At 34.3% G+C, this 27468-nt stretch overlaps 1 protein-coding gene across 2 annotated transcripts in view; it reads right to left on the reverse strand.

Annotated features, from left to right (window-relative positions):
• KLHL13 (kelch like family member 13) overlaps positions 1-27468 on the reverse strand; it is a 108396-nt gene that overhangs the window by 36597 nt on the left and 44331 nt on the right. Inside the window, exon 4 of one of the 2 annotated variants that reach the window (XM_080909922.1) lies at positions 22290-22355. The exons of the other annotated variant lie outside the window; for it this stretch is intronic. Within the exon in view, the coding sequence (XP_080766048.1) occupies positions 22290-22355 (66 nt within the window). The remainder of the gene's footprint in view (positions 1-22289; positions 22356-27468) is intronic. 2 annotated transcript variants of the gene reach the window in all.

The following is a 27468-nucleotide window of genomic DNA, read 5'->3' on the forward strand; positions in this document are numbered from 1 at the left end:
ATAGTTGACAAGAACTAACTGAACACTTAAAAGTAGTTACAAGTGAAGATTTTTAATATTCTCTAGACAAAGAAGTAACAAATGTCCAGGGTTATCCAGATATAACAATTTCATTGTTCTGATATATACTATATGTGTATATAGAGATATTAGAGTGGATCTTATCACCATGTACAATTCCTAATATGCCATTTACAAAATTAAAAATAAAACTTTTTTTTTATCGATACAAGCCTGTATCTTTAACTAGTTGGGATGCTGAGACAGGAGGACCTCAGCCTATGAGTTTGAGAGTAGCCTGGACAACACAGCAAGGCCTTGTCCCTACCCCACAAAAACTGATAATACATAGAGCTACAGATAGCTTAGTAGTAAAGAGTATTTGCTGCTCTACCAGACAACCCGAGTTTGATTCCCCACACCCACATGGGGCAGTTCAAAACTGCCTACAACTCCAGCTCCAGGGAATACAACAATTTTCCTGGCCTCTAAGAGAGCTTGCACAAACACTGAGCATGTGTGTGCTTAACTATGTACACGCAGAGTCTCTCTGTCTCTCTCTGTCTCTGTCTCTGTCCCTCTCTCTCTCTTGCATAAGCACACATGCACACAGAGAGGCACTCATATATAAATAAGAAAACAAGATATATCTTTAAAATTTAGTAAGCATTTAAACAATAAAAGTCCCTATTTTTATCACTGTAGTTTCATAAAAACAATATCAATAATAAAATTATGTATTAATATAGGAAGAAGTAGTGCTTCTTTGATCATAATTCAGATCAGACTTAGGAAGCATTTTACATTACTGATACCAACTTTCAAAAGAACAGATTTTGAATTCCAATGCTGACTATCATGATCACAAAAATAGCACTATGACACAGATGAGGGAATTGGGCTAGACAAATGGAATGACAAATGACACTCCATTAGATAACTGTAACAGGATGAAAGTTAATTATCCGAACGAAAAAGCATTTGCACTGAATATTTCAATCCTGTCCTTGAACAACTCTAAAATTAATGATTTTGCTTTCACCCTACCATATTTTAAGACTTTGTTCTGCTTTCCTTATTGAATACACTGATGCTAATTAAATTACATCAAGTTTCATATACCTTGACCAAAATTTATTCTATTTAAGAAGCTTGGTTTATATATTGTTTTTATTCTTCACATTTTAAATAATATTTTGGTGATAAACAAATAAGCATATAAGTAGGTAGGTAGTGGGTGAAGAGGTAGAAGGAAAGATGGATGGATGAATGGGTAGGTGGGTTAATGAACTATAGATGATAAAAAAACAAATAGAATCCACTATATATTCAGAAGTAGAAATAAAACAATAAGTGAAGAAATTAATTAATGAATGTTCATTCTATTCCTGGCATGCAGAAACTACCTTATCCAAAGACTCCATTGCCTTTAGACAGCTGTAAAATATGACAGATTGCACATGGAGGTTTTAATGGTTTGAATAAGAATGGAGTGAATGGCCTCGGGGTGAGCTTTGAAGTTTCAAATGTCCAAGCCAGGCCAAGTGTCTCTCTCTCTTCCTGCTGCTTATGAATCTGGATGTGGAACTCTCAACTACCTCTCCGCAACCATGTCTGTCTGTGTGCCACCATACTTCCTGCCATGATGACAACAGACTAAACCTCTGAACCTATAAGCCAGCCCCAGTTATATTTAACTCTGTTAAAAGAGTTCTTGAGGTCTGAATATCCCTTCACATCAATAGAAATACTAATTAAGGCATGAGTATTGGTGATAAGTATATTGCAATATGGAGAAGTCAGTTGAGAGAAACAGCAAATACTCTAATTATTATCAGATAAATAGAGGACACAGAATCTGTCCTCTAGTAACACACAAACCTTTTGGCAGAATGTTCCAACCTCCAGCCATTAATTAATCAGGCCTGACTAGCAAGAAACCTCAGTATACCTGCAGCAGTGAGTTTGTCTTCTCTCCCTTCAATTCCCAATAAAGAAATTAGATTAGACTTCCCAGCTCCTTTAATATCAACCCAACTCACTTAAAACATTTTTTTTTCTTACGGAGGATTGTCTGACTCTAGTGACATATTTAAATAAGTGATCCATACTATGAATAAACTGGGTTTCAAATGCCTAGAATTTGACTTTATTAAACATTCAAAGACTCAAGTTATACAAATTTAGAATTTATTTACACGGCAGATACCATAAACCAAAAGCAAATTAGCAACCACCAAGACAGATATACTGGGAAATAGGAGAAGCATTAGTCCAGCTGGAGAGGGGAGTGAAAAGCCTAACCACCTTCTGGATTTTCCAGTTATATTCAACTTATGCTTATTATTTTTTTATTTATGTATATCAGTGTTTTGCCTCCATGTTGTAAAGAAGTAAAAAAATACCAGCTTAATTTGAGATAATGGAATAGAATCCTTCTTACCTTTCTATACAGAACATTAAACTGTTTCATATGCAAATTATAACTTATGACAATCAGAGAATGTGAGACGCACATAGAAAGAAATGAGTCATCAGGGAATTGAGAATACTAATAAGGTGTTAAAAGTTTGCTCACTGGTTAGAAAATGGTACCTACCACCTTTACTATATCTTCATGAGCCATGCCTTCAATGTAAGTCTTAAATTTTCAAAATGTGATCTGTTCACATGCCTGCAGTTTTCTACATAAAAATGAATTTGACTACTTATGTCTTAATGATCCTTAATGATGGAAACCTAGTCAATCATAACAAATTTCAGGAATCTCAAATATATCCTGTTATGCATCCAAATGAGTCACGGATAAAATATGTCAGATTGTAAAAGGCAACTCCCATCAGCAGAACATTTTTGTCACTCTTATACACTATATTTATGATGACCAATTTCATATACACTATGTTTTAGTATTCCATAGATAGTGATCTTATATCTCTGAAAAATATCTACTTGTTCAAAGGTACTTGGCTAAGCACTATAGGCTAAACAAAATATCAGCCCTACATACTTAGCTCCAAGATAACTGGGCCTTGCCCACCTTAAGTAACCAAGTATTCCAATTAATTAACATTAAATATTCTTGATTAGAGAATAAATAAAACTTAAAAATTACAGCTGTTTTGCTTTATGTTACACTTATCAGTCACTGTTATGCCTTTGTCTATCTTTAACCAAGTAGTATGCAACCAATCTTATTTAAACATATTTAGGAACCAATTCACCTAGTTTATAATCTCTAATATTCCCAACTAGTCTTTCACATTGCATGTTCAGGAAAACCAGAGGAAAGAGGTGGCAGTAGATGGGTTAACTCTGATAGAGATATGAAGAAGCCTTATGAAAACTCACTATTTTAAAAATTATAAATCTACCCGAAAAAGGTTTTTTTTCCTGTTAAGATAAAAAGTATATAATAGGTAAAATAAACTTTAAAGTTAAGAATATTTGCAATCTTATAAAGACTAAAACTTTATTTTCTTTATCAAATTACAAAATGACATAACTACGGCAAACATATTTTGGTCCCTGGCTAATTGCTTTTAGTGAGAGTGCTGTCAGTCTTTGTGAGCACCATGGGATTTACCAGCAATGATACCAAGGTTCTGGATTTTAGGATAGTTTCAGTTTTAGACAACAAAGCTATAATTTATCATCTAAGACAGTGAATAATACTACCTATTTCCAATGAAGATGGATAATGCTAATGATGTGAAGAAGAACAAACTATACAGGGTTATAGCCCAAAAAGCAACTTTTCCTAAGGTCATCCATATATTTAGAATTTATGGGGCATCTCTTATATGCTAGATACTATAACTGGAAAGAGGGATATTATTTGAAATGCAAACAAATAAAATGATTAATAAAAAGAAATGTAAATTAATAAAATATTTAAAAGTACAAAATACTGGCAAAAAAATAGAAATAGAAACACCAGGTAGGCTTGTTTCTTGCTTACCATTATCCGCAAGTGAATTTCATATATCATTCATGTAAAGCAGCACCCAAACTTAGTTAAAATTTCTTCCCTAATCCCAAAGGGTATCCTTCCTTTCCTCCTTTAAAGAGTGTATATTGAAGTCTTAACTTCACGTATGTCTATGCACCACTTGTGCAGAGGTCAGAAGAATTGAACTGGAGCTACAGAAGAAGGTTGTGAGTGGCCATGCAAATACTGGAAATGTAACCCAAGTCTTCTGGAAGCTATCTAAGTGTCTTCTCTATTGTTGTAAAGAACCATCATGATCAAGGCAACTCCTATAGAAGAAATCATTAAATTAGGGGCATGTTTATAGTTTTAGAGGGTTAATTCATTATCATCTTGGCAGAAAGCAAACAGGCATGGCATTGGAGCAGTATCTGGGAGCTTTACATCCTGACCTGAAGGAAGTTGGCAAAAAGAGAAAGGGCCTGGTGTGGGCTTTTGAAACCTCAAAGCCTACCCCAATGACAAGCCTCCTTCACCAAGGCCACTCTGCTTAATCATTCACAAACAGTTCTACTAGGAACTCATCACTCAAACATATAACCCCATAGGAGCCATTCTCATTTAAAGCACACCAAAAGGAGAGAATCAATTCTTGCCAGTTCTCCTTTAATCTAAGATACACTATGATAATGTGCATAAATGCACAATAAGTATATTGAATAAAAAAGAGAAACTACTACTATTAAGCCTCTGTACCTTACTAATAAGAAGGCAGTGTCTAGAGAGCTGGGTAGCAAGATCTGAGTTCAGAATTTGCCTACATTTGACTCCAAATTGAGTAATAGTGCTTTACAGGCTTTAGTAACTTGAAGAATCATGTGTAAAACTCAGTAACAGAAGCACAAACAGTACTCAGCTGCTGTTATGACTTCACTCAATAATTGATGATTAAGAAACATTCAAATTTCAAAACTCTCTCATTTTCCTACCAGAAACCTTTCACTGAAGGGCATAAGAAATGTTATCAATGACATAATACATTAACATTTTAAATTGCATTGAATTTTATTGATTCTTAAACCAAAGAATGTTTCTAACTGACACCTATGAAGATTGTTTAAACAGTTCTCAGAAACGTGTGTCTATTTGACTATGCAGAGATGTGTGAGGACTTTCTAGTTGCTAATACTTTCTACTTCACCTGATTGTGAACAGTTCTTTGAACAAATGCTCTGAGAGGGCAGAAAGAACAGTGATACAGTTATATCAACCAACTTGCCCTATGAACTCACTTTAGTAATTTATAAGCAGTACTAATATCAATGTAGTCCAATAAACAATGCAATTTTTAAGAGCCAGCATTTTAGTTCATATTTTATACTCATTTTATGCTATTATGTCTCTTTGCAAAATTGATGTCGTCAATATCTACTTACAAGAACTGGGACACAAAAAAGTTCTTGTATAGTGCTCTAATGATGCTTTCAACAAAATTCCAGGTGATACAGTTTTCAATGGACAATTCTACTTTTCATAACATTTTCATTAAATTTTGTTGCACGGGTTTTATAGCTGCCTAGGTAACATTTAAATTACTGTAATTTGCAAGAAGAAAATTATTGATCCAGAAATTAATATAGCTTAGTTGTAAAAATGCTAAGTTTATAATATTACTTTGGTTCACTGGAAAAAGTTTTTACATTCCTTGTACAAGTCGTGTATGGCTGTTTTTATCAAGATGCATCAGAGCAGACACCCAAAAATATTCACATCCCAGGATCTTGTGAGCATGTTTAAGGCAAAAGCATGTTGTGAACAAGTCCGTGGCAAAAGTAGCTAATATTATGGACCTTGATATGTCAAAATTCCTTGTATTATTCAGGTGGCCAAATCTAATCACATAAATCCTTCTATGAAGAAATAGTGTATCAAATTATGATCTACTAAACTGTAAATACTATATTTGTGAATCTTTAGGCTACCAGTACACATTAACTCAATACTAAAGCAACAGAAAGCTAATAAATGAGGCATTTACATTTGTTTTAAATACTTGCATATAATTAATAGAATATGATTGTCCTCAAGAAAATATTAAACACACTGACTAGAAAGGTGTCCTTGGACAGTGCTAAAAAGAGTATGCCAGCTATGGCACTGTTCATGGTATCCAGTTTCTACAGGGAACCAAAGTAGAATAGTGCATGAAAAATTACACAGGCCAAGTGTGGTGGTGAATGACTATATTACCAACAATCAGGAGGCAGAATTCTGTGATTTCCAGAATAACCAGATATTGTTCTACATAGCAAGTTCCAGGCTAACCAGACACACACTGTGAGACTCTTGTCTCAAAAACAAATAAAGTGCCATATAAATAATTTTTAAAAAGAAATTATATACATATCAGGAGACGATAGATCAGAATAGCAAGTGGACAAAGCTGACCCAATATTTTTGAACAACTTTGCCAGCAAACAATATGTGGATGAATCTCTTTTTCTATACCACCACTCCCTACAAAAAGGCCCTTTAAGGTATCAGGCTGCCTGTTTATTTTAATCCTAGTGCAACATTATCTAATTAAATATAAAATAAAAAGTAGCCAAAATATTGTCTGGGGGTGTAGCTCATTGTCTAGCATCCGCAAAGCTGGGGTCCCATACCAAACACCACCAATGACATTACATTTAATTTAGAAGACACAGACTTCTATACAAGTGAAAAAGGTATTGGAGGTAGTAAAATGTTTGACATCATCTAACTCTGGGTTTAAAGTATGGCATTACTTATCAGACTGAGCAGGCTAATTAGTTTATGTGAAACTCTGTGTCTGAGAAGTAAGAATCAGAGAATACATTTATGTCTGCAGTTTGGGAGAAGCATCATAGAAGATGCTTAGCAGTTTCTAAGCATTCTAAGCATAGTAGCATCAATAAATAATGTTAACCATGCTAAACCAGGGCATTAAAAATGGGATACATTCTTATATGAAATTTAGAGTATATGATATGCATGATAAAATTTTAAGCTATTTTGTTTTCTTATTGAAGGATTTAATTTCACTTCTCCACTGAACCCCATTTTAAGATGTGCTCTGAAACAAGGTGTGCATGTTCTCACTTTAGCAAGCCATAAATGTGAACAACTAAGTAAAAGCAACAGATCTCTTTATCATAGTGAGTTATGTCAGTAGTCATTGAAAATGATATTGTAACTTTAAACCAAAATTCCATTACATAGTCTAGATGAAACTACTGCTGCTTGGAAAGCTCTGTAAGTATCATTGAGTGATAAAAAGCTTTTGAACAATAGATAATTTCCTTTCTAACATGAGGATGGCCTTCTATTTTGTTGTTTCAAAAGATACCATCAGGTTTAAGCATAACTTACTTCACTTTGAAGACTATGCAGTATATGTTCTAAAATCTGGTACCTATCTCCAATTTGTGTCCCATTAGGCTCAAGACCAATTTTTCTTCTGTAATGTTTTCATTGTCTTTAAATCAGCTATCAAAATTGAAAGTGTTTAATGCTTATCTTGATGCAGAATTTTCACAGAAGGAAAACATGAACAAAAACAGAATGGACGATGAAGAATAGTTACTGACTGACTATAAGGACTACATTGCCTAATGCTCAGCAGTTATTCTAAGCATGCAGCATCAAGCAATTGCTGAATGTTACTGATTTAGAATATGGTGGCTCCTGATTTACAATAGTCTCACACCCCCACCTGCCAGTCTCTCTCTCCCTTCCTCCCTTCCTCCCTTCCTCCCTTCCTCCCTCCCTGCATCCCCCATCTCTCTCTCTCTCTCTCTCTCTCTCTCTCTCTCTCTCTCTCTCTCTCTCTCTCTCTCTCTCTCTCACACACACACACACACACACTTTTTCTATTTGCTGTAAAATATGCATTCAGAAGCAAACCTTCTGAATTTTGACTGTTTCCTATATTATCTAATGCAGTACGGCTGTGTCTTGTGATGCTCCTAGAGTTGAGCACTATAGGTCACAGTCACACATTATGATGATAAACACACACATTGCAGTATGCTAGGATGGTAGTCAGGGATATGGAGTAAGTTAGGAGTATTGAGTTCATTGGGTTTTGCCTGTGATATTTTCAACTTACAAGATAACTGAAAAAAGTGACATGCACTATGGGCAGTTGCTTTGCAGGGAGGGATTCTGAGCACCAGCATCTCATTAAGGATAAAAAGAATAAAGCAAGGTAAATGGTTGACAAGTAAAATTCTTTGAAATATATGAAAGTGAAAGAACCACTAGCTTTATACATGAGTCACATGTAGAATTTTGCAAGTTCACTAATGGTTTTGAAAAGTTTTGTTTTTGTTTTAAATACACAATGATCCCATAACAATTAAAATTTAACTTTACTTGAACATACCAGACTAAAATATCTTAAACACCTAAAAGAATGAATGTTGATGAAGAGGAGGTGCAGTCTAGTCATAAACCTCTAACAAGAAAAGTTTGCAAACATGAAAGGCTGTCTTCCCCTAGTGGGACCACATATATTGTATAGAAGTACTGAATGAAACAACTTAAGCATGAAGTGTCTGGGAACCACGATGCACAGGACAGTTTCCAAGCTTGGCTCTATTCAAGAAATACTTTTAACTTTACTAGCTCCATGAGACTCTACTAGAATGAGGAAATAATAGAGGACAGGACAAAGACTTGTCCATGAATGAAGATGGGTGCTCTCCTGGGGAGGTAGTCAATGCTTTTTCCCTGACAATGTTCAAGGAGGACATGGATTGACATTCTTGAGAAGTATCACAGAAGGGGTTCCTGCACTAATTAAAGGAACTGTGAGCTCTCCAAATCACCTCAAAGGTCACTGTGATTTTCTATTAATAAATGATAAGGTAACCCTTCTGTAAGCCAAGACAATGCAAATTCCTGACCACCATGCCACAAAAGTTACAGAGTAGCACAAGTTAGTCTAATGCATACAATTTACTGACATAATTTTGCTATGTAGCAAAGACAAATCAAGCAGATACAGAATTAAAAGTTTCTATACTAACTGTGAAAGTGATTGGTCTTTCTAAATTTGAGACTAGTTAAGATTTAACAAACTACAAGTTTTGATTTGTACCATGAACTGCTAGAGGATACTTTTAGGGGAAAGAAAATATCAACAAAGTATAAAAATATGCATTTTGGTTGTATGTGTATTTGAAGCATCCAGAAATGAGAAAAATTAACATTGCATGAAAATGTTTTTCTCAGGGAATCTAAAGACTGAATTTTATTGATTGAAAAAATGCTGTGGAATACTACACTGTTGGCATTAACTATAAAATATAGTTTACATATACAACAAATTTTAAACATATAGCTAACCATTTACAATAATACTGGCTAAAAGAGAACGCGACTCATTCTGATTCAAATTAGTTCACTAATATCAGTTATCTCATAGCTTAAGAAAGTTAAAACTCTAAGGAAAAGATATCATAGTGTCTATCTTGCAAAAATTCACTGGTATGATGCACCACGTAATTCTTAACCTAATTATTTTCCACCTTCTTCCTATACTTCTATTAGTGAAGAAAAAGAAAAGGTTGCTAGTACCTATACTGTTTCCATGTGCATTCAGAATCTAACAATGCATTAATCCTATAACACAGGTCTGAAGGAGCCATTTGCTGTTTTAAAACAATGAATACCAAAACACTGGCAAAGCACTTTAATGCGATTGCTGATTGCCCTTTCAGCTTTATTAATTTAAGCCACATGACAGGGAAATTTACATGGTTTACACCTGTCAAGAGTAGAGTCTCTACTAATGCAGTTTTCACTGACCAGGAGAACCTCCCTGAGGCTAAGGCTGAACTACAACCTACTGTTGAACAGACGGGGTACCACAAACATTTCACCAAGGACTCCATTTCTATTAAGAAAACTGCTTCAGAAATCCAGATGAATGGCATGCCACTATGCACGTGGTCAGACCTGAAGCTAGAGGAAAACTATGTCTACACAGTAAACAGGGCCAGAAATTATCCTACGTCTTTTATCTCCCCTAATGCATTACAAAATAATTGAAATGTATTTTATGCTACATAAAACAATTTTCCTTAAAGGTGCCATAGTCCTTATTGTCACAACTCTTAAAAATACTGAGACATTTCAACTATCTAAAAGTAGAAACCAAACTTGAAACTATAAATCCCACAGAAACAAACATATCTGTTTGATATTGAAAATGACTTCAATGTTCTGTACTGTAACAGGTCTTAGCATAGCATCCCTAACCTGTCTACAGCATCAAAGCCAAGCTCAAGCCAAATAGCACTGACAGCAGGTTTAAAAAATAATGTAAGATCCTTTATATTTTTTTATACTTGCTGAAGTCTTAAAGTACAGTTGTGCTATAACTAAGGAAACTTTGCTTTGGCAGTTCAGTCTTGGAGAAAATACTTGCTTCCAATCACAGTCATGTAATGTGTGTTTGACAAATCACAGTACATAATGATAAAACATTGTAAAGCATTTTTTTTTGTGTTGCACAGGCACACATACAAGAAGATTATACGCAGACTGTGAATGAGTCTAGATTATTCAAAATATAATTTGAAATTCTAAGACATGATTTTATAGATCAATGTCCAATAGATCACAGTCTGCCCAGGAGTCTGAATTTAACTATTTCATTGCAATGTTAAGAATTTAAAGAACAAGAGCAAAATGATAGTAGTAGTAGTAGTAGTAGTAGTAGTAGTAGTAGTAGTAGTAGTAGTAGTAGTAATAATAATAATAATAATAACAACAACAACAACCAACATCTACTGGCCAGTCAAATAACTCAGACAAAATACTGGTACCTAACCCAGTAACCTAACTTATTTTTGATCATTTGGGGTTTGAATTTTATGTTAGACTTAAAGAGTGCAAAGACTGCTTTGGATACAGAAAGGGTGTAGAGTGGAAAGCAATGTGACAGCAACATGCATTATTATTGTTGGCCAAATGAATCAATGCATTGTGATCTAAAAGGTAAAAGGTAATCAGATTACATCTTCCCCAAGTGACCCCTTTTCATAGCAAACATTTTTATCTCCATGCTTAATCACTTGAAGTTTGGGGATAACATGTTTATAAAGAAAAACACACTGGGATCACTTTAATAAAATTGCCTGGTACCAATCAAAATAGTCTCGCCAAACCTTTCTTCAAACACCTTTCCATCCTAACTATGTGTATTACCAGTAAGCAGTATTCCCATTGTGATTTTTCTAGCTTTTACCTTCTAAACAGATCAATTTTTCAAGGGAAATGTTATTTATTAAAAATGTCGTATTACCTAGTATCTGAGCTAATGGCAGAATTAATCAAATACGGGCATATATTTAAACATCTCTAAAAAGGGCAAAAAGGACTGTAATTTGGATCATTTGAACGGTGAAACATAGTAAAAATACCATAAACATGAATTACTATTATTTATTGTAGCCCAGTGATCTTTGCAGGGTTTGGTTTTATTCACAATCAAGGTGCTTTTCATATATATTTCACCATTCCTCATTAACTAAGATCCATAAAGTCAGAAAGCTACTCTGTTTTTCTCAAATAATTGGAAGGAGCTCCACTAATTGTCAGCTCCCATTAATTTGTGCTTTTCCTAAATAGAGCATCTGTAAGCCAAACATAGCTGTTGTATTTTCACAAACATCAACTAAATTATTTTACTTCAAAAGAAAAAAAGAGTTCACTATCCAATTAGACAAAATAACCCAGAACACAAATAAGGAGTATCAGGAAAAATGATCTCAAAATGACTCTGAAATACCCTCATTTTTCAGTGCTTTCCAGGGAATCACTTTGGTTACAGTAAAAGCAACTGACTACCTTTCAAAGGACCTGACTATTGTATATTACATACAAATATGTTTAAAAATGACAATACAAAACGGACTTCTAAATACATATTTCACTTAAAGGAAAAACAATTTTCACATTATCAGTACTAAAAAATAATTTCAAGGGAGCATTCAGAGTTCAAGCTCCCTTAATACTCAAAGGATTGTCCAGTTCTAATATTGTTCTTTTAAAAAGGTCTAGCTTCCCTGCAGTCATTCCTCCTCTAGAAAAGATTTTGAACAATACCTCATAAGAACATTTCAACATAGCTCCTGGATTTTAAATGTCATATTTTATTGCTTTAAAATATTTTTTAAAAAATTGCAAGCAGATTGCCCAATGTGTTTCTATAGCATTTTACTTAAAACACGTTTTTAAACAGTGGTTTGTACAATATTCTTTTCAACCTCTGAATATATAAGTAACTGCCCAGAGAAGTAACATGCCACCTATATTTGAACTTGTACTTTACAACTTGAATGAACACCGCGAAAGACTTATCGTTCATTCATTAACATTTATACAGAACTACTGTGTAAAAGTCTTGACTGAAAGACTCATTTGATGAACTATGAATGTTTCAAATTCATCCAAAATAACACACAAAACATTCCCACACTTAGCATACCAAAACCATCAAGACTAAGCAGATTTTAAACTAAAAGACAAAAAAAAATCACCATTTCAGAATTATAAAAATCCCCAAAAGCTCATGTTAAACATTAAAGATTCCTTATATAATCCTTTGGTTATACCTGCATAGTAATGACTAGTATTGCATTTAACACATTAAGTGAAAACAAACTCTAGGAAAATAAAACCAATGTTAACTGGGGCATGCCAGCATCTCTAAATGTAAGCAAGTTTGAGGGTTTTTGTTTGGTTGTTTTGTTTGGTTGTTAGTTTCTCAGTCTTGCCAGTTGGGGGATGTTGCTGTTTGGGATCCCCCTCCCACAGTTTGCCACACGGCAGATTCATGAATGAAACCCCACTTTAATATCCTAGTTTCTCTTACTTACATGTATGCTGGAGAAAGTGGAGTTGACCTGGATGTTTTAAGCACAGGAACTGGGAATTTCCAGATAGCAGGAGAGCTCGTTTTCCATTTCAATGGCATGTTGTCACCACGGTACTACAATAACATTAAACAGCGTTTCCATAACAGACTACCGACTAACACTTCCATTCCACAGTGGATTGACACAGCAGCCGCGGAGAACAAGCAAAAGATTCTGCCAGTGCCCTTAAACCGACGCTTCCAATCTGTACAATAGGAATGCAAGGTACCTCCTTTAAATCGCCCTGTCCCCTAAAGCAATGATTCCATCCTTCCAACTCAACAATAGTGCCACCTCGTTAAGAAAGTGTTGACTGCAGTGTGTGTGTGTCTTTGTGTGTGTGTGTGTGTGTGTGTGTGTGTGTGTGTGTGTGTAGGTACACTGTACTGTGTATAGTACACAATGTAGCTTTACTTAATAAAAGCAGCTAGGGTGCTTTTTTAAAATCTTGCACTACCATTGTTCTACCTTAACAGGGATACTGCAGCACTGTACTATGTTCTATACCTATTAACCTGATTTCTGACCAATAGTAGCAAAAAAAAAAAAAAATAGATGGGTTTCATATAAAAATGAAACAACATACCTACTCAGAATACATTTGTCATCCTCTGAACATTCTTCTTTTGAGCTGCAACAGTACAAATGGGATATAAACCTCAGCATAGCCTTAGGCCACAGCTAATAGAGATCAGTGACTAAATTCAGCAGCCTGCTTTTCTCCTGTGAAAGCTCTGGCCACACAATACAAGAATGCCATTATGGGAAAAGCCCATTTAAAAAATGCCAGGTCCTCTGTTTTCCAGTTAGAAGAAAGCAAAATGTCAGAGCAAATATAAACTGCTGCAGAACTCTGTGCGCTCCTCTAGTAGCTTCTGATTCAAGTTGCACTCCTTTCCCTATTTTATATCCAAGCCGGGATGAGCAAAACCTCGTACATTTACAACATGCTGTGGCAACACGAATATCTCTCTGTCTTCTGCAGCAGAGAAGTACAGAATAGCGCGCTCTTAATAGCAGTCCTCCGAGGGACGCTATCAACAATCTAATTCAATACTGCCCTCCCCTTCTTCCCCTTTTCTCCTCCTCCGCCCCCCAAACAGCTCACAAATTGTCTAGAGGAAAGACCAACACTGCTAGCCAAGCAGGTGTCCAGCAGGGACCACTCCACAGCTCAGCAGCGGTCCAGTAACCTCTTGGGATTAGCGACTGTCAGAGAGGTTCCAAAAATTGAAGCTGCTGTTAAAGCAGCTTGAGGTATTTCATGAAAGCAATGTCAAATAAAGGATTCATCTACATTGTTTTAAAATACTGCCTGAAAATAGGGCTATAAATAATCCCAAAGTGATTGGGTGTTTTACACTTCTGTTTAAAGCAGCAAAACATATTCCCAAATTTTCTATGCAACTTTAAAAGTAAAATTGGGTTAAATTTAATTAATACTATTTACAACTCTTTCGTTACAAGCTGAGAAATACTGCTTTTTAAATGGGCAAGTTGCTGCTATAAAAACCTACCTTCCTAACACCTCTCTCTTCTAGTAAAAATGAAATTATCTGTCTCCATCAATGCTTACTTAATAAACGCAGACAGCAATAACAGAAAAGTCACTAGCTTTTAAAGACAATACTGCCATAACAAAGAGCTCCTACCTATTCTTATATTCATATCCAGACAATAAACTTATACCTCCAGCCAGTCTTTTCAAATTGTCCTTGTTTCGAAAGACTCAAATTCAGTCCCTTAAAAAGATTTTTTATTATTAAAAAAAATCCTACAGATGAACGTTTCTTTAATAAGAAACATCTTTCAAAAATCCCCAAACCATATCACTTAACACACCAGAAGCATAGCATGAGATCCACTAGGATAATCACAACTTCTTTGTAAAGTTTAGTTTATCATGGAAGCAAAAAGCCACTTTTTATGAGATATAAAAACAGATGTAGGAGTGGTATTTACATGCACATTTATGTATAGAAAGACTGTTTATTTTGAAGCACTTATCAGTAATCCATAAACCTAATAAATATCAAATTACCATTAGCCATCATTACCTCCCATGTAATTTTTATTCTATCATACAGTAACTACTTCTCAAGGAAAAAAAAAAAAGCCAAAAAATTTCCATCTCATTTTAGTACTCAACACAAAACTATCTCTGAGAAATCTTTAAATGAATCAAAGAAAAGAATATTCATCAACATCTTAGCAGTGAAAACATACTTGATTAAAAAAAAAAAAAAAACTCACAGATACAAATATACCACAGTCAGCATTTCATGTTGGGAGATTTTATGTTGTCTAGGAAAAGCCTCAGAAACAGTCGGCAAGGGTAAATGATTTGAAATCCAAAGGGAAAATTTACATAAACATATACACCAAGCATGTATAGAGATACACATATATGTATACATTCCAAAATGAGTTTCTAATAAAATTTTAATGCCTAAAGCACAGGCAGACATTTGAAAATATTAAACAGAATACTTGCTGTTCGTAGTAAGAAAAGTATAGATTAGAAGGCCTTTATGCTTATGGCAATTCTACAAAGCAGCAATTGCAAATGTGACGTCACCTTCTGAGTACCTAGTCCTCCACCAAACCACAGTAACAAGTGTATCTAGTAGCTATCTAGCCAGAGAGACACCTCAAAATTGCTGAACAGAAAACATGGTGAGAGTTTTGCAACTTTCTAAAGTATATAGTTGATGATCATTTTTCTTAGAAACATCCTTGAGGTATCATTCTTCTGTTAACAATCAACTGACTGAAGTAAACAACAAACGAACAGTTATCTATTATCATTAAGAGCCAAAGAAACTAATCAAAGTCAAATTCACTTGTCAACTTTCAGTCTAGATTTCTGAGAGATTTAGTGTTAAATAAAATGATTTTAATAGTTGTTCAAAATGAGAATAAACAAAAACTGCTTCCTTGCATCCCATTTTCAGCATCCTTAAAGACTTAAAATGCAAATACTCTTAGACCTGAATGTACATTGTGTCATCAATTCTAGGTTTTGGGCTTAATAAGTTGCTATATGCTTTGTAATTATCTGTCACCTGCAAATAATCATTATGTCAAGGGCATAAAAATAACTTCTTTAAGTAGAAATATGGTCCATGAATTGTCATAAATTTAAATCCACTTAACAATACCATTCCTCATATATTGTTTAGAAATAAACTCTACCCAAGGAAAACTGCCACATTACAAACTAACTACCAAAATTAACCAGATTTCATTCTCTTACCAGAGAGCCTAATGGCAAACACTGAATGTCATCATAATTTGAATGTCATCATAATTACTAACATATCCCAAACCCAAAATATTTGCATCTATATAAAATGATGAATTATACATTTAAAATATAATTTTACTCAGATTTGTGAAGCCTACTGCCCCCCAATCATAGTACAGGAAGCACTGATTTCATTTACAGAACACTTGGATGCTATAACATAGCACCACAGAAGACAGAAGGATATTCCAAGTATTTTATAGACATTGATGTCTTAAGTACCTGTGCAATATATATCTCAGAGATAAAATAGTCAGAAGACATTGATGGCTCTTGGTTAAGGCCATAGAAAGAAAGAGAACATTTTTAGACAGCTCCTACAGCACAGAACCCTATGGCTTCCAAAGTAAGAAAAGAAGATTTTAGAACTGGTAGATTCCCTACAAAATGCCTTTATCAGTGTTCTCATTTGTGGAGATTAAAATTCTGAACTCAAAGAAGTTAATTTGTCTTCTGTCATAGTGCTGACTAGCTAAAAGATTACTGTCAGTCTCTTAGTCCAGAATTACTTCTATAGCATTCCTGAGGTTTTTTCATTCAGACTACCCATCAGATGGATGCTTATATCCGAAGTGAGCCACATCCTATTAATTATCTCAGCATATTCTAAAGAAATAAGGACAAATAAGAGATATTTCATCCTCCTATTGGAAGTCCACTGAAAGACAGAAATGGGAAAGGATCACCCATAAGAAATGAGACACATACAGAACCTGAAACTTTAATTAACAATGTGTAGAAGAATGGTCAGGTCGAAATAATGTAAGTACTACTTAAGACTGTCTTGGTATAAGGAAAATAGAGACAATATAGCTAATATTCTTGCATTTGTCTTAGTATTAATCCCTAAATGACTTGGTAGAGCCAATTAATAAAGCTTGTGCATGGCAACCAGTAGGAGTTGTAATTCTGGCCAAATATGCTGCAACAACAACAACAACAAAAGTGAATAGCACTTCAATATTCTTTTGGGAAATACTTTTCATATATACATGTATGTATGTATCTTTCATACACAGTAAGATTATAAGTGCTTTTCTGTCTCCTTTATTTGTTTCTGTGAATGTGAATACAAAATATACAATAAATTTCTTCATAGATACTCATATACAAAGCCTTGTTACAATAAATCTCAAATGTTTTTCACGGAATTGAAGAACTCCATTTTGAAATTTTTCCTAATAGAACTATATAGATATATATGGTTCCACAGCAGATTTATGGAGACATATGCAACTGTCTATCACTACTCCTGACACAATACTACTCTTATGTTCATATGCAAGTGCAAAAAATCAAATCCCTTACTCCATGGTAGTGTAAGTAATACAAGGGGCAGAACTCTTGAATAACCCTAATGGCTAAGAATAATTAAGTATGCAGTAGTAAACAATGTACAATGTAAAGAGCTAGTGTATTGAAACAGCAGAGTATGTGATATGAAGAATTGAAGAATGAAATTGTTTAAGGAATAGCAGGGGAGGTTATGATTGAAATAGGAACAGAAAGAACTTCCTGAGTTTTATTTACTAGGGATCTAGTAGCAGAAATTAATGATGTTTAATATACGCTGTTTAAATAGATGATTTTTGTATTATAATTTTAAAATTTATTACAAACAGCAATAATAATGAGATGGTTTGTCATAATCTTAGAAAAATAATTTACTTGGTGCCCTAGTAAGATACCATGATGTTAGTAAATCTTGTACCACAAACATGTTAGATACCTACCCCAAATTACCCTTCAAGAATAATCAAGAATACTTTAATTTGTATAACTTCCTACCTCAATATCATTTCAGCCCTATTGGGAGACACTCAGTGTATATTAAGTTGCTTGAATTGAATGGAAAATATGTAAGCTTATAATTGACTCAATCAGAATATCTTACTGAAGAAAGGTGTTTGAAATAATATTGCTATAATTGCTAGGACCACAAATAGAGTTTAGGTAAAATGAATATTTATTAGTTTGATAATTTTGGGCTACAAAATCCTTAATATCAAAATAGCTATTATCATATATATATATATATATATATATATATATATATATATATATATATACAGAAATGTGGAAATGTTGCCACAGGATCAAAGGCTGAAGGCTTGAGTCATGGATGATGACATTTATTCTGGGAGGAGGTAAAAGGTAAGAGGTAAGAAAGGAGGTCACTGATGTGTGCTCTGGAAGATATATCCTGGTCCTTAGCCTCTCCACCCCCTCTTAGACACTATAACATAAACAACCTCTAGAATATGCTCCTAACACCTTGCCTTCAATGTAAAGGATTCAGCTCCCCTTGAGCTGAAACCTCTGGAACTAAATTATTTCACTGAGGTATTTGCCACTATTGACGAAAAACTGAGCAGCTCAGGTACCATCTGAATAAAAGAAGTACATGGTAAATAAAATCAACCAAAATTTATACTTATATAAGTAAAATAAACTGGCCTACTAAAAACGCTGTGTCTGATAAGGATCATTTACCTGGTTAAATACCTCTCAGCAACTTCCTTAGGATATCCTTAAATTAATTTGAGGGAAATAAGACATTAAACTTCCAAACCTATTCAAATAAAAAACCATTTGAAAACGTGCAGGGGAGGATAGGGTGTGGCTCATTAAAAGAACACTGACACAACTCAAGTTATGGGTTTGATACTCATCAGAGCCAAACATAATTAAAATAAAAATGTATAGCAAATTTGAATAAATAACTAAGGATATGGCTATTTTGAATAAAAATACATGTTCAGTATTTCAGGACTTTGTTTTAATTTCGGTAACTTTATACAGAAGCAGAACTAAGGAAGGTGAATGAAGAAAAAATGGCAATCTTTATATTTGTAAATCTTTACATTTATATTGTTTTGGTGAAAGTAAGTAATTTAACTGTGTTTATTTATGATGGTTGAAAATTTTCAATAAGAAGCACAGTGCATACCACACAAAATGTGTGCCAATTAAAGAAAACCAACACTTTTTATACTATTTTAGAAATATCTCTTCATTAATAAAACCTGAGGATATAAAAGGCCTTTCAAATAGTAGATTTGATCAACATTCCAAGTTTAATTGATAAAGTTTTAATATTTTGAAAAAAATACAAAGATCTATCGTTATATTCTCATGAAAACATTACTGTTTTGACTAAAGCTGAGATTGGAAGATTACCCAATCACTTCATCTCTTCCCCTTGCCTGTGTATAAATCAGGGTGCTGGGGGTGCTTCTCAGAAGCAGTTTACATGATTTATTAAAATTATATAATATGAAATGAAATATATATGTGAAATATGATTTTCTTTTACTATTTTTAGATTTGTTCATTAAAACTTCAAATTTCTTATACATACATTCAATAGAACCATTACTGTCAGCTGGGTGGTGGTAGGAAATGCCTTTAATCCTAGCACTTGGAAAGCAGAAGCAGGCAAATTTCTAATGTGTTGAGGCCAGTCTGATCTACAGAGTAGGTTCCAGGGTAGCCAGTACTATATAGAGAAACCCTGTCCTGAATAAACAAAGCAAAACAAACCAACTAACAAAACAAATAGTCAAAAACACCCCAAAGCAAATGAAAACACTAGTACTATCAAAAAATTAAAAGTTCATTTAGAAATGAGTGCCTTATGCCTCTAATCCTACACCATAATAATAATAATAATAATAATAATAATAATAATAATAATAATAATAATAATAATAATAATAATAATTCAACTGAATAAAGATAAAGTCTTTACAACAAACTCTATCTCAAATTTGAACCTACTGACCCATTGCTACATGTTGCCTAACAGTTATGGTAATCCATATCTGTACTTTCTGTGACTGTTTATAGAGACTTCTCATTTTTAGATTTAGTGTTCTTTGGTGATTTTGAGAATTCCAAAACAAATAAAGGATATCTAAAATGTACTGACATATGACATATGTATGATAGAAGCAGTTTTAAATATTGCATAAGTCATTTCTTGTCCTTTATTTCATGTTCTATTATTCATGAAATGCAATTTTGAATAAAAATAGAATGTACCCTCTAGGTTGACCATACATTTAAGCTAAAGGTAATCTAAATTTGACTTTTCTACTTGCATTTCTAAGTCTGTCTACAGCTGCTAATACATGCAGAACTATGACTTCATCTCTTCAAAATCAAATATCTGCCTTAATCAGTTATTTCTTACAAAATTCAGAAGCCCTGTGAAACTTCAATGAAGTATATTTCTCTGTTGATGTGTACACCCCTCCCACATACACCGAGAATAACATCATTCCTTCTTGAGCTTCAGTTTGGTCTAAGTCAGAAATATTGCTGGGCATTCTTATCAGTATTCTAATAAAGGGTCTGAACAACTGCTTTTATAAAATCACAAGATATTAAAGCAAAAATATTTATGCCTAGAGGTTTTCAGAAATACAAATTTTTATGGTTCAGATTGGTAAAGTATCACAAAACTTGTAAACAGTACCACCTGAAGAAGTAGCCAGACTGAGCTTAATCTGCTCCTGTAAATGATCAGCAAAAAACATTAGCAAATTTATTTACTAAATAACGATTTTGCATTCCCATCAAATAAGTGCATAGTTTTTTACCAAGGCCTCTTTAACATGTTAGTCACCATCAACAGTATCATAGAAACTTCTTATGTATTACAAATATCAAAATCAACAAATTTACTACATTTGGTGAAAACTCCCTTGAGAGACTTTGCATGACAGATGAGTTGTCTAAGTGAGCACTGACAACTTTGCTAGGTTTTACAAATACAGAGAAAAGCACGTGTGACCTGGCCAGGTCTGATCAGACACCCAAAGGGGAAGAAAGACAGATGAAAAGCTTTCACCGTACAGCTCTTTTGACAGTTTTACACATTCTTTAAAAATATTTTCAAATAAAAGAAATCTGGCAGAAGTAAGCTACTAAGATACCAAAACATATGTTTTTATCTTTTAGTGCCATCTTTTTCTTTGCCTTTTACCTACTTCAAGTTTAAAACAGACACAAACCTATCTAAAATACCTCACAGTCTTCAAAATGCATAAAAAGCCATTGTGATATGCGTCACATCCAGACACAAAAATGTGCACAAACGGTGGCTTTCATGCCTCACCCTTGCCTGCCCCTTGTCTTAGTTGATATGCTTTGACATAAAGCATAGATTCTGCTGAGAGAAAGATGTTCTTTCCTTGGCTCTTCAAGAGTCAATAGTGAGGCACAGAGAACTCTTATACCTTTAAGGCAAATGCTCTCAAATATTAGTGTGTGAAGAATCACCTGGGGTGAATAAAATGTCAAAGTCTGGGGGTGGGGCCGAATATTCTGCATTTTAAACAATTACTCAGACTCATTATCACACCAGGTCTAACAGGCTTGGAGAAAGACTGACTTTAAACTAGTTACCCCTGCCCAAGACACCCAAGCTATAGTAATAGTCAGTTGCCTCTCTTAATCACTGGCCTTCCTTAGCACATCAGTATTGGCTGCTCACCAGCAACTGTCAAACCAGTATCCATAGCCCTTATCTTGCCCTCCCAAACTCAAGATCCTTTCCAGTCACAGAGAGTCTGAAAGCAAGGTGTCCATCTTACAGAAGCAGACAGAAAGATTCACAGTGTGAAAGAAAAAGTGGGACATATAGAAACAAGGATAGAAATATGGTACAAATTAGACTGATTATGCAATATAGGTTTAAAAGTTAAAAAAACTTGTTTTCAACTTCATTCATTAGCAAAAGAGGACAGAACAAGAGACCTGCAGTCTGGTTGCAACTCTGACACTAATTAGCTAAATGACCCCAAGTGCTATTTTTCTCTTATGTAAATAAGAGAAAAATGCTACTGTCCTTGTTTATCTCACAGCAATAATATGAAAGCCAAATGAACTTAGGTTTGTGAATATACAATGAGAAGTACAAAGCCAAAACAATGATGCAAATATTATTAGCACATTTCTCAATCAACACAGACTCTAGGCATTATTGGAAGTTTATTTGATAACTGAATGTCTTCAAATACCTCAGGGTCTTTTATGAAAATAAATTCTCATCAGAAAAATACAGGTACAGGAAAATGTAGACCCTTGAACATACCCTGCAGCTGCTTTTTTGAATATATCCTTGAAATCGGCTTGTTTTAAAGACAATTGCCTCCGTCTCCTGAAAGTGGAGTGCAAAAAAATCTGGTTAATTGTGGCTTTATTATATTTGCTTCAAATTTTTCAATACATACACTGGAAATATTTAATGTAATTTATTATTTCATATTTTTTTTAAAATTCTGAACATTTAAGGCCACACAGAACAATATAATACTATATAAAGTAGTTTTACAAAGCGTAACATAGAAAATCCTAAGATTGCATTTGTTTTTAGAAGCTTTCTTAATGTTTCAGAAACCATAAAGTGCAGATTGGCAATAAGTAAAATGATTTGCAGCTGACCTACAAGACTAAGCTAATCAAATTATCATAGAAAGAAGCATTTTTTCAATAGATACCCCCTTAGTCTTTGGCATGCTTTGTCATTTTTTAAAGCTTTCTATGCCTAAAGGTCTGTTCTTTTCTGATATACTGCTTTGCCATAAAGACCTGAAAGCAAATGACAAACATTCTAAGGTTTCAGGGAACATGTGGCTAATGTTCTTCTAGCTTCATTTACTACCATTTCCTTTTTTGTTGTTATTTTCATACTGCTTGTAATTAATTTTTATATGGGACATAGATGTACTATCTCCTGTACAGAAAATTTGGGAGATGATTTTTGTGAAGTTTTCTCACATAACTAGCTCCTTTTAGAGATAAATATATAAAATCTCCCAACCCTGGACACACTCTTGAACTGCCTTGGGGATGCAGTTTTAAAAATAGAGACTACTACAGAAACACTGCAGTATTTGCTGCTGACAGTCAACTCTCCTCAAAATAATTACAATTTGCCGGCAGATGTTTGAGGCTCCAACACAATGCATAATTTATTTGCATTTATTGCATTGATGTTGCTATCACCTTATGCAAAACAAACATTAGCCTCACCTAATATTTTTCTCAAAATAAACCAGCTCAGATCTTTTTTATGGGTCATTTCACAGGCACCAGCGCATTATTAAAGTCAGAACTACATCAAAGTCTAAGAGAATTTTTAGAAAGACCTTGACAAAGACATTATCCAAATGCCTTTTAAGTCCAAAGGCACCCTACAAAATGTGATAGTTATGGAAGATTTGATTTCTATTTGAAAACTATATATTCAAGACAACATCTCTTTAATGGTGATACTACTGCAAACCTTATTTTTAAAATTATATACACATAAATATTATGGTTGAATAATAGATAAGTACAATATGTTAAATTCACATTTGTCATTAATTTCTTATTAAGCCTTGCCAAGCAAATGGCAATTGTATTACTTCTGTGATTACAATATACTAAAATATCTTTAAATACAGGTTATTTTATATTCTTATTAATATTATTCCTTTTCTTTGTGTATGTAAGAACAATCTGGTGTGCCACCTTCTGGCGACTAAGTGAAATTATGTATTTTTACTCAAGTCACTATTCTTTATTTTAACTTTTAAAAAATACATATTTCTTGACGTGCATTACATTTATGCTACATAAGTAAATCCATTCCACAGTCTGAGCTAAAATAAAAATTCCATAGATGTTTTGTAAGAAGAAACCAAGGTCTCCACACGTTCCCTATGATTTTTACATGGTTACCAATATGTCTCCTGAATTCTACAATACATATAAAATTGATTTTTATATACCGCTTCACAACCACATCTCAAAACAACAGGCTTTCTATTTTAATGAATAAGGAACAGTAGTAAATAAAGGAAAAGAAAGGTCTCTTACCAATAAGCCCATTTTTCTCTTAAGGTTTGAACTCTCATCATTTGTCATGTTCTTGTGGATCCCTCTCTCATCAAATTCTCTGGAGTTTTAAAGTTAAGAGCTGTGATGCACAGCTAGGCTCTGCTACTACACAGTAGCGCACCCCAGTGCCTCTGCCTGGTATAACACGCCAGCTGTAGCTCCCAGAAACGGAAACAAGCCTTTTATATTCAAAAGCCTATGTCCTGCACACCTTGCCTTGATAAGAAATTACAGTCAGTGTGGCTGAACTATTTATATTTCATATCTAAACTCCTGATCAGATATGAAAATGAGAACCAAATGTATCTAAAGCTCAGTTCCAGCAAACTGAACAGGAGCAGCTCCTCCTACAGCAGAGCCAGTGTGAGACAAAGGCACCAGGAGCTCTGACTCAGGCAAAACATGTTTATTTAAAAGTAAACCTATTTTTGCAAGCATCACTATCTTATTATTTACACTAACGTCCTAAATCTTTATTAGCATTCACACTTCCCTCTCTCTATGTCACACAGTAATAAATCCTATCCAGTCATTAAAGCCTGCATTTTTCCTTACACCAGTTTTCCAGAAATCTACCTCCTAATGGTTCATCTAAACAAATAAGCTACTTCAAAGCAGAGACATCTAACTGTTCTCCCTCCATCTTCCATTTCTATTCTCCAATCATATTATCTCTAGATCAATTTTAAATAAAGCTACATGTGATAAAAATGTAACATTTAGTGAATACTCAAAATTCATGTATTTTTGGAATTAGCTGTGTTATGTGCTATACTTACTACTGGTACTGATATAAAAGTGAATGGGACACAATTCTTTTGATCTCAAGAAGCTCCTGAGTGAGGGAAACAGGCACAAAAACTTGGTGCGGAAGCTTCAGTAGCATAGAACCAGGATTCCAGAGCAAAAGAAAAATGAAAATCATATTGCAACTGAGGCTAAATACTGACTTAATATAGCTGGGGAGTGGCTCTGTGGCTGCAAAGGAGATAGCATTGAGAGACATATGTAAAAGACCACATACCAGAAGACAATGCACAACAGCAAAGATATCTGCATTTTATCCACTGTGCTATGAGAAAACATTTGAGTGAGTAGATGGATCAACAGCAGAATTAATCAAGCAGTAAAGCACAGCATCAAGGATCCAGTACACCGTGGCTGAAGGGCTTTTTTTTTTTTTTTTCAGCTTTCTGCTGTAGCAGCCCAGAAATCCCAGTCTAACATTCTCCTTCATACCCAGTTTTCTTTGTTCTTTTTTGCTTTTGCTCCACAGGTCCTCCTGGCATATGTGTTTTTTTTCCTCTAACCCCCTTTTCTGGATAAAATCTATACTTAAAGATTTACCTCAAATTGTACTCTTTTCTATGGTATCATCCCGTTTTTTCTTAGGAGGAGACTGTGCACCATTCCTAATGTTTAGAATATAATGTATAAGAACTCACTTTAATCCTATGTTCATTTTATGAAACAGAATGATTTAAAAGGTAACAATTAGGGCTCAAGAGACCTACTTTTCCACATATCAAAGTGCACACTACTTTTAATAACTCCCAAACCATATTTAAAGCTCCAAAGTATATGTGAATTGTGGGGAAGATGAACCCCATTAGTCAGGAGCACTGCATCATTGTTAATTGCACTGTCTATCTCATTCAAAAATTACAGAGGACAGATGAGAGAAAGATGCCAACGGAATAGCTGAAAACTGTACAAGCAGCCTTCAAAAATAGCTGTTAAGTTGGGGGAAACTGACTGTGTTCTATCATGTGCAGTAAAGCAGAAGATTTCACCTTGAAGGCATACAATAAACTAGAGGAATTCACGAGGACCACAGAAAAAGACTGGGAAACAAGGTGAATTATTTTTATCTAGGTTCAAAATCTTCAAGGATGGTCTATTCAAGGAGAAATCCCAGAAACAAAGTGGTAATTTTAAAGGGTTAAGTGTTTGGTTAGGAGATAAATCTAGGGCAAGAAAGTGTCTTTAGGTGTATGAATATCAGCATTCTTCCTATGAAATCACATCCCATTACACCCACTGTCAAACACTCCATAAGTATTTAAGCTATTGTTGGTGTTCAGCTCTGTTTCATCTTGTTTATAGATGCAAAATATCTTAAAATTTATTCAACAATACAAAAACCATGATGTTTTCTCATTTATGCCACAAAGAAAAAAAACCTTTTTAAAAATCAAATTCACTGTTCTTTTTGTTTAAGTGAATTAAGAAAAGACAGCTAATAATTTCAAAAAGTAGGCAATACTTGCAAGTGTATGCTCTCCAAGTTAAGATTTCCAAGATAAAAGCTGTCCATGTACCCTTTATTTTACTGAAAGCAAAATTTTACCTGTTATCATTTGCCTAATTTGGACGAAAATAATTCGAATATGAAGGAAAAAACAAGCGTGCAACTTTGAAAATGTGCCACATCTTCTCAAGTAATCTTTAGGAAGGGCTAGTAGGTAGGGGGTCGTAAAAACCATGTCATTTGTCTTCAGAAGAACATTTAAAACTGTATTTAAATGACATCATGAACTGAAAACAGACAAGATAAGCCAGACCATTCACCTGTTTAGTTTTGTAACTACTACAGTGTTTTATGGTTGTGTGAGAAAAATAAAACCACTTAAAACCTGAAATATTAAATTGTTCTTTCTTTCCCTCCTGCCTTCTGAACACTTTGATCCAATACCCAATAATAGGTCAATCCATGTAGACATTTTGAGATACATTAGAGGTAGTTTGTGGTACCCACATGACTAAGCAAATGCAGCACCGCAAACACCCAGCACTGACAGAGCCCTATGTGGCTTATTGAAAGCTGTGGGAATTGAGGAGGAAGGCAGTGCTGAAGAAATGCAAATAGGAACCAACATTCACAAGAGACAAATTCACTATCAGGAGAGAATGTACATAGAGGACTGAGATTGGAGGAAAAACAACCAGAGTAGAATGTTCTGGTGATTTAGGTGTTTAGGCTTAAACTACGGTACAGCAGAAAGAATGAAGTGGCAGGGAAACAGATCCCTGACTACTTAAATATAAGGGATGAGAAAGTGAGTCCATGACTGTGCTCAATTTTCTGATCTAGGTGACTCAGTTAACCATGGTGTCATTTCACAAGATCAAGACTGTGTAGGTTCTGGGTGTCAGGTTGGTATCTATACATGTTATATTTATAGTACTAAGAGATCTTATAAGTACTTATAAATTCCAAAATACTAGAATTGTTTAAGAGCAACGGTATTATACTTTCCATATTTTTTCAACTAGCTCATTATAACTATGAATAGCATGTGAATAACGGAAACGAAGATCAATGAATGAACATACTATTCTGAAAAACAAAACGTTACCTCTGATCATGTAAATTCTAATAACAA

The sequence above is a fragment of the Micromys minutus genome (genome assembly GCF_963924665.1).
Source record: "Micromys minutus genome assembly, chromosome: X".
NCBI classification, from domain to species: domain Eukaryota; kingdom Metazoa; phylum Chordata; class Mammalia; order Rodentia; family Muridae; genus Micromys; species Micromys minutus.